The 8905-nt window shown below is 35.9% G+C and overlaps 1 protein-coding gene across 1 annotated transcript in view; it reads right to left on the bottom strand.

Annotated features, from left to right (window-relative positions):
- Nucleotides 1-6446, bottom strand: part of Ptp36E (protein tyrosine phosphatase 36E) — a 37094-nt gene extending 30648 nt beyond the window's left edge. Inside the window, exons 1-2 of the mRNA XM_017900350.1 lie at nucleotides 6380-6446; nucleotides 4073-4197 (exon numbers count right to left, since the gene is read on the bottom strand). Of these exons, the coding sequence (XP_017755839.1) occupies nucleotides 4073-4174 (102 nt within the window). The 5' untranslated portion in view covers nucleotides 4175-4197; nucleotides 6380-6446. The remainder of the gene's footprint in view (nucleotides 1-4072; nucleotides 4198-6379) is intronic.
- Nucleotides 6447-8905: the final 2459 nt, after the last annotated feature.

Below are 8905 nucleotides of genomic sequence, written 5' to 3'. Positions count from 1 at the left end.
CTATAAAAAAGTGTTTTTCTTGCATAATATTCTTATTATTAAGTAATAAATATATATTAACATAAGAAAGGGTAAAAAATAATTTTTTTTTTTAAGGAATTTTATTTACAATGTTTTCATATGCGAAAAATGAATACAAAATAAAAAATAGATTGAAAAAAAAAACTACTAATTATGAACCGGAATCGAACCCCGGTCTTCCAGCATAAAAACTGCCGCCTGTCGCCGTTACGCCACGACCCCATTTGTGAATTCTTAAAAATAAATGTATAATTAGGGAAGTAATAGAAATTTAATCATAAATGTCTCATAAACTACTGAGTAGTTGCCGCTATAATGGTATATTTTCTTAAACTGCATGACAAGATCTAGAAATCAGCAAAATCTGAACCAAATCGTTGACCCGTTGGACTTGCACTCTTCTTGTTAGCTGCAGATAAGAAAGAAAATGCAATAAATAACCCGGGTAAGAAACTAGTCCCTGGGGCAAAATCCTTTAGATAAAACGTCCTTCCTATTAAACCACCTATTCCCTAAGAATTGGAAATGCTCCTTTACGATCTTTCCAGGCTCGCAAACTTACGGAAAATTACTAATCGAATTAATTAAATTCCAATTTTATAGTATCGGTTCTCAAATTCCAAATCAAAAACTGGGATTTTCCAGGAATTGACATAGTATCTATGTTATACTAATTTGTCAGTAAAGATTGACAAGATTGACTTGACAGGAGAAAGAAGCAGAGAAGAAGAGTGTTTGGGACTTGGGACGAGTGACTGCAATCGAGAGGATTGATCGTAAATAAGGAATATTTATGACAGAATTTTGTGCGACGAGCAAAAGTTTAGAAATAAGTACCGAGCGTCTGAAATACTGTACGTCCGAGGAAAGAAGGCATTGTGTTTAAATTCTGATGGCTGACTAATTTCACTGACAATCCTACGATCACAGACAGTGATTGCTATTGGCTGAAAACGGTGACGAAGATCATAGGTACATCGCTTTCAATCACCTTCCTTCCTCCAACGCACAGTATATATATATATATATTTACATATAATTATGTATATACAAAAATCACAATTATCTGATAATCTTCGTAGTTGTTATTAATTGGCTGAAGACTGTCAAAACGGAAGACGTTTAAAAGGCAGTCGTTTATGAAACGAGCAGATCTCTGTCTGCATAGGATTTATCTAGTAATAATCCTATATTAATTACTTTAATTAAACAATAATTATTAATCGTCGTCAATGCTGTTGTGTGAGAGAACACATATACCTATTCAATTCTGTGTATGTGATCCTTTTCCTGTCAACTCTAAAATATTGTCTCAATTTTGACACTATTAGAATTAAAAGAATGTTAAAATTGCGTCAAATGGCACGATATGCCAAAGAATGATTCAATGACCCCTTCTCCCTCGATTCTACAATATTGTCTCAATTTTGACACTATCAGAAGGAAAAGAAACTTAAAATGGCGTCAAATGGCACAGCACGTTAAGGAATAATTCAATGACCATTTCCCTGTCAACCCTATAATATTGTCTCAATTTTGACACTATTAGAATTAGAAGAATGTTAAAATGGCGTCAAATGGCACGCCAAAGAATGATTCAATGACCCCTTCTCCCTCGATTCTACAATATTGTCTCAATTTTGACACTATCAGAAGGAAAAGAAACTTAAAATGGCGTCAAATGGCACAGCACGTTAAGGAATAATTCAATGACCCTTTCCCTGTCAACCCTATAATATTGTCTCAATTTTGACACTGTTAGAATTAAAATAATATTAAAATGGCGTCAAAAGGCACGCCAAAGAATGATTCAATGATCCTTTTCCCCTCAATCCTAAAATAATGTCTCAATTTTGACACTATCGGAAGGAAAAGAAGGTTAAAATGGCATTAAATGGCACAGCATGTCAAAGAACGATTCAAAATTGAACGCGACCAACACGTCTAAGAAATTTCGACTTTCCATCACGGTCTAGTTCACCCCGGTCGTTGAGCAGCGAAAGCCACCCTCTGTTCCCGGGTGTCTGGCCCAGAATTCGTGCACCAAAATGGCAGTCTAATGAGAAACCGATATCGAGCCGAGTTACTCGATTCCACTACCTATTCTCGGGAGATCGCTTTGTCTCGTAGATGTCGTCTGCCGCTAGTGTCTTGGCTGCCTGCCTATCTTCTAGCACTTTGCACGCTCTCCAACTATACGTGTATAGTACTGGAAACGGTTCTGCCGCATAATTTCGACGATGACAGCGCGTTAGGCTGGCTCCTGCAAATATTTTTCGGGCAGGTTGCTTGGTTATTCAAGATTTGCGTGTGATAAGTGAATCATTTCTCGATATACCTTTCATGAATTATGTGGATGATGCGTTAGACTCGTTGGTTAATGGTTCGTGTATACAAACACGTGTATGGTGGTATAGGATTTATCATACGTGTAATTAATGAAGTTTTAATTAATTAATTAATTTATTCACCTAGTTTATTTATTTATTTATTGTATAGTCATATTGTATAGTCAAATGTTTTATTTCTAGGGTCAGTAGAATTTTGTTTAATTTGTTGCTTTTATTTTTGAAGTAGCGTAGAGATTGGACGGTGGTAATATTTATTGATAAATTAACAACGATATAAAAATACGCGAGTGATAATTCTCTGACTTATTACAAGTTAAGGATCAACCATATTACGATATTACAATTCTGCTAAACTTGACAGCTCAACGACAACTCAAATAATAACTGTCCTCCGATCATTTTTGGCCTATTTTATATTTCTTTTTCACCATATACACGATTTCCGATATTTCCTTTAACAAGACCGAATATGGCATTGGTAAGTGCCTAACACATAGCCCAGGGATCTCCTGATTTATGGAAAAAAAGAGAAAAACGCATTAAAATTACAATTTTTAATTAAAAATCTGTGTCCTCTGTCAAAATTACTTCTTGTTTGAATTTTGGGATATCCCTTGATACACCTAACCTAACGTGATGCATAGCCCAGGGCTTTCTCGATTTACCGAGACAAAGAAAGAAGAAAACGCGTTAGAAATACAATTTTTAATTAAAAATCTGTGTCTTCTGTCACAATTACTTTTTGCGTGAATTTTGGGATATCTCTTGGCATACCTAATCTAATCTGACATATAGCCCAGAGCCTTCCCGATTTACAGGGGGAAAAAAAGAAAGAAACGTGTTAAAAATACAATTTTTAATTAAAAATCTGTGTCTTCTGTCACAATTACTTTCTGCGTGAATTTTGGGATATCCCTTGGCATACCTAATCTAATCTGACATATAGCCCAGAGCCTTCCCGATTTACAGGGGGGAAAAAAGAAAGAAACGTGTTAAAAATACAATTTTTAATTAAAAATCTATATCTTCTGACAAAATTATTCCCTGCATGAATTTTGGAACACTCCTTAGTATCGAGATAACTCTCAAAGAATATATTTAGAAGCAAATCTATTATCGAACATTACACACGCTTCCTCAACACCAAAGCGTTGTTTATCATATACAACAAAAAGAAACATACAATTCACTGAATATTCGAAGATATACACAATTTCCTCGGAGAGCCGTCCAACACTAATCAAACAAGACCGACCTACTGACGATGCACATAAATTAACATAATAATTTATCTTTCTCCATCCAGATAACACGAAATATCGATTATCGATAATACGCATCCAATTGTAGTACCCATAGGGGTTAATGAATTTGAGAGCAAGAACATCGTGAAACCTAACCTAACCCAAAATTACACCACTGGGTGCTCTCCAGAAAGCGGAATGAAATTCGGAATACCTTGGGACAACGAGGTATTATATTCAAAAGAAAAAGACCAAAATCAGTGGAAAAAGAAATCACACGAAAATCCTCTTAAACCCCTTTCAACTTCACGGTCCCGAACAACGAGGTTCCAGTCGAGTTGTAAGTCGAAGTTATTACTGAAAGCGAGAAACAAGCGTCGAAAACGTCGAATCAGCTGAGAGAGAGAGAGTGAGAGAGGGTGGTCGAGGGTGTATAGAGGGATTTATTGTCCTCACCTGAAACTCCACGCGGTACAGAACAGGAAACTTTCGACGCAGCTCACAAAGCTTCGGGAATTGCGCGAGTTCGGTGGGTGCGGACGGCAGGGTGGTACTCATGCTGCTACCGAGTTCCTCCGTGGCTGTGAACAAAAAAGAAGAGAATTAATGTGACGAACGTCCTGTCGCGTAAGTCGTAGTTTCTGGTTGGGAAAGTTCACCCGACACCGATTTTCTTTCTGACGGAACGGACTGGTGGTAATAGACCGAAATAGAGCTGTTAGCGAGGACACGTGAGTTGGTAGTGCGACAGATTTTGTAATTAAGGGATGCTGCTCGGATTTGTCTGTTTTGGACGAGTCTCCTGTGACTCGGCCAGGTTTCGATTTCAATTATTGTAGGAAAGGAATAAGTACGGCCCTGAATTCAAGGGTGTTTGGACTCAGAACGAAAGTGACCACGTGTAAGAGAATCGAATGTAAGGGATGATTATGACAGAGCCGAATGCGATAAACGAGTGGAAGTGGAAGAGTGTTTTAAAGTCAGTCATAGAGCTTTTAGAGATAGCGAGTGAGAGTTATTAGCGAGTAGAATAAGTTTTAATTTAAAATAAATCATTTTCATATTTACGTCACTGCTTATTCTCTTGCCTACCCAACATTCCTACATTATTATATTTAAGGATCACGTAGGTTTTTCATTTTTCTCAAGTTGACGTTACAATGATTTCAAAGAAGTGATTATAAAGTAGAATATACCGGTGATATTCGACGAGGTTTTTATTTTTATTGTCGAGGGATTCTATGGTGAATAGTCCTACAACTGGTTCCAATTTCCTTTTCGTTTATAATAATCACAATTTTAAAAGAACTAAACGTATACATACGTGTTAGTAGCCCTGAAGACAGTAAGATCACTTTATTTTAAATTATTATAAATGTATAGAATCTATTTTAGATTATAGATTTTTAATTTTTCTCCGGCCTTTTAGAATGACTCGAGGTTAAATCGAGCCTTCTGATCTTTTTCTATCATGGTTCATGACTATTTAAGTGATATAGATTTTCAGGACGATCCTGGATCAAATCATGTTTGTTTATAATTTTGAAATATAATTTTATAATTTTTTAACTTTATAATTTTTTAATTTGCAAAATTAGTCAGTGATATGATGACTTGAAACGTGGATTTATTAGATCTAGACGACGTGTGTCTGTGTGACTTGTGAAATTTTGTATCTTGGCATACCTAATCTAATCTGACATATAGCCCAGAGCCTTCCCGATTTACAGGGGGAAAAAAAGAAAGAAACGTGTTAAAAATACAATTTTTAATTAAAAATCTGTGTCTTCTGTCACAATTACTTTTTGCGTGAATTTTGGGATATCCCTTGGCATACCTAATCTAATCTGACATATAGCCCAGAGCCTTCCCGATTTACAGGGGGAAAAAAAGAAAGAAACGTGTTAAAAATACAATTTTTAATTAAAAATCTGTGTCTTCTGTCACAATTACTTTTTGCGTGAATTTTGGGATATCCCTTGGCATACCTAATCTAATCTGACATATAGCCCAGAGCCTTCCCGATTTACAGGGGGGAAAAAAGAAAGAAACGTGTTAAAAATACAATTTTTAATTAAAAATCTATATCTTCTGACAAAATTATTCCCTGCATGAATTTTGGAACACTCCTTAGTATCGAGATAACTCTCAAAGAATATATTTAGAAGCAAATCTATTATCGAACATTACACACGCTTCCTCAACACCAAAGCGTTGTTTATCATATACAATAAAAAGAAACATACAATTCACTGAATATTCGAAGATATACACAATTTCCTCGGAGAGCCGTCCAACACTAATCAAACAAGACCGACCTACTGACGATGCACATAAATTAACATAATAATTTATCTTTCTCCATCCAGATAACACGAAATATCGATTATCGATAATACGCATCCAATTGTAGTACCCATAGGGGTTAATGAATTTGAGAGCAAGAACATCGTGAAACCTAACCTAACCCAAAATTACACCACTGGGTGCTCTCCAGAAAGCGGAATGAAATTCGGAATACCTTGGGACAACGAGGTATTATATTCAAAAGAAAAAGACCAAAATCAGTGGAAAAAGAAATCACACGAAAATCCTCTTAAACCCCTTTCAACTTCACGGTCCCGAACAACGAGGTTCCAGTCGAGTTGTAAGTCGAAGTTATTACTGAAAGCGAGAAACAAGCGTCGAAAACGTCGAATCAGCTGAGAGAGAGAGAGTGAGAGAGGGTGGTCGAGGGTGTATAGAGGGATTTATTGTCCTCACCTGAAACTCCACGCGGTACAGAACAGGAAACTTTCGACGCAGCTCACAAAGCTTCGGGAATTGCGCGAGTTCGGTGGGTGCGGACGGCAGGGTGGTACTCATGCTGCTACCGAGTTCCTCCGTGGCTGTGAACAAAAAAGAAGAGAATTAATGTGACGAACGTCCTGTCGCGTAAGTCGTAGTTTCTGGTTGGGAAAGTTCACCCGACACCGATTTTCTTTCTGACGGAACGGACTGGTGGTAATAGACCGAAATAGAGCTGTTAGCGAGGACACGTGAGTTGGTAGTGCGACAGATTTTGTAATTAAGGGATGCTGCTCGGATTTGTCTGTTTTGGACGAGTCTCCTGTGACTCGGCCAGGTTTCGATTTCAATTATTGTAGGAAAGGAATAAGTACGGCCCTGAATTCAAGGGTGTTTGGACTCAGAACGAAAGTGACCACGTGTAAGAGAATCGAATGTAAGGGATGATTATGACAGAGCCGAATGCGATAAACGAGTGGAAGTGGAAGAGTGTTTTAAAGTCAGTCATAGAGCTTTTAGAGATAGCGAGTGAGAGTTATTAGCGAGTAGAATAAGTTTTAATTTAAAATAAATCATTTTCATATTTACGTCACTGCTTATTCTCTTGCCTACCCAACATTCCTACATTATTATATTTAAGGATCACGTAGGTTTTTCATTTTTCTCAAGTTGACGTTACAATGATTTCAAAGAAGTGATTATAAAGTAGAATATACCGGTGATATTCGACGAGGTTTTTATTTTTATTGTCGAGGGATTCTATGGTGAATAGTCCTACAACTGGTTCCAATTTCCTTTTCGTTTATAATAATCACAATTTTAAAAGAACTAAACGTATACATACGTGTTAGTAGCCCTGAAGACAGTAAGATCACTTTATTTTAAATTATTATAAATGTATAGAATCTATTTTAGATTATAGATTTTTAATTTTTCTCCGGCCTTTTAGAATGACTCGAGGTTAAATCGAGCCTTCTGATCTTTTTCTATCATGGTTCATGACTATTTAAGTGATATAGATTTTCAGGACGATCCTGGATCAAATCATGTTTGTTTATAATTTTGAAATATAATTTTATAATTTTTTAACTTTATAATTTTTTAATTTGCAAAATTAGTCAGTGATATGATGACTTGAAACGTGGATTTATTAGATCTAGACGACGTGTGTCTGTGTGACTTGTGAAATTTTGTAATTAATATTTTGTAATTAATTTTGTTTTATATCTTGTCTAGGTTTTGATTTTGATTATATAAAGATGTTAGAGGTTCTCTGATTTTGTTCCGATGATATTTCGCGTAACATAGTCTTTGAAGACAAATCGGGATTAAATTAGGTTATTATTAGGTCCATGTTTTCCAAATAAATTTTCTTCTCGTACAATTTATAGGAAAGAATTGGTGCAATTACGATCGGGAAAAGTAATTGCACTAATGAACAGTCTAGGTGTTGGGAATCTTGAATTGCTCCCTGATGAGAAATTCATTTGGATCCTCTGGGGTTCCATTCGCTTTGGCTTAGGTATACAAGAGGTGGCGTTCATTAATTTTCTTTGATACACAAAGTGAACTATAGAAGTACACCTTACTTTACCTACTTTTCTTCTTCGTTCTGACGTATTTTTAAGTATCCTCGAGAGTGATTAATTACCTAGAAACAAACCTTATGTTTCGTCTGATTTATAGTTGGGATGACCAATGGCAGCAGCAAGAAATATCTCTGATGGTAAAATGTCAATCTTCCTAATTTTTTGAAAAAGTTAAATTAATTTTTAAATCACCATTGTGACACTGTGTTATCTCAAAGAATAACAATATTATCTTCATAAATTTCTAGAAAATTAGTGTATCTTTTGGGAAGAGTGTCTCTGAGAAATAGCAAAGAATCGAAGACATGTCTTCCCCATAAAAGATTTTCACCATCTTTTTACACTCAAATTTGACAACTGCCATAATCCACGAGTTACAGACTTTGAATCTCCGAAACTGGAACACGTGCCCCGAATTAGAGTGCAAAAGAAGAGGCCATTCCAAATAAACGCGAGAAAATGATTCCCAGGGGTATCTACCAAGTTTTAGCGAAACACTCAATTCCTCGATTTGCTTTCCAAATGAAAGAAAGCAGGGACTGCACAAGACTGAAGGTAAACTCGAACGTTTAAACAGCTATTTACAACGTAATTACGTTATTAGCAGTTGCAACGAGGTCCCAGGTGAGGTTGGAGCAAGCAAGCAGTGCTTTTAGGCTAACAGCTTCTTTAAATCTTCAAACAGCCAATCTCCACGAAGCAAAATACTTATTTCATTAAAAACATCCCGATATTCTTCTTTATACAGATAAGGATGAAAAAATCTGTACTTTTATACGGCTCTGTACAAATGGAATTTAAAAATAAACGACGTTTCTAATTGTGCAAATAAACTTAACAAAAGGTAAAGTATATCTGCATGTTAAATCTGTATATTAAAATTAAAAGTTATTTAAATATCATATTATATTTA

Source organism: Eufriesea mexicana, unplaced genomic scaffold (genome assembly GCF_001483705.2).
Source record: "Eufriesea mexicana isolate 0111107269 unplaced genomic scaffold, ASM148370v2 scaffold1140, whole genome shotgun sequence".
Classification (NCBI taxonomy): Eukaryota; Metazoa; Arthropoda; class Insecta; order Hymenoptera; family Apidae; genus Eufriesea; species Eufriesea mexicana.
The sequence above is the reverse complement of the archived record's forward strand: the minus strand, read 5'-3'. Positions and strand labels throughout refer to the sequence as shown.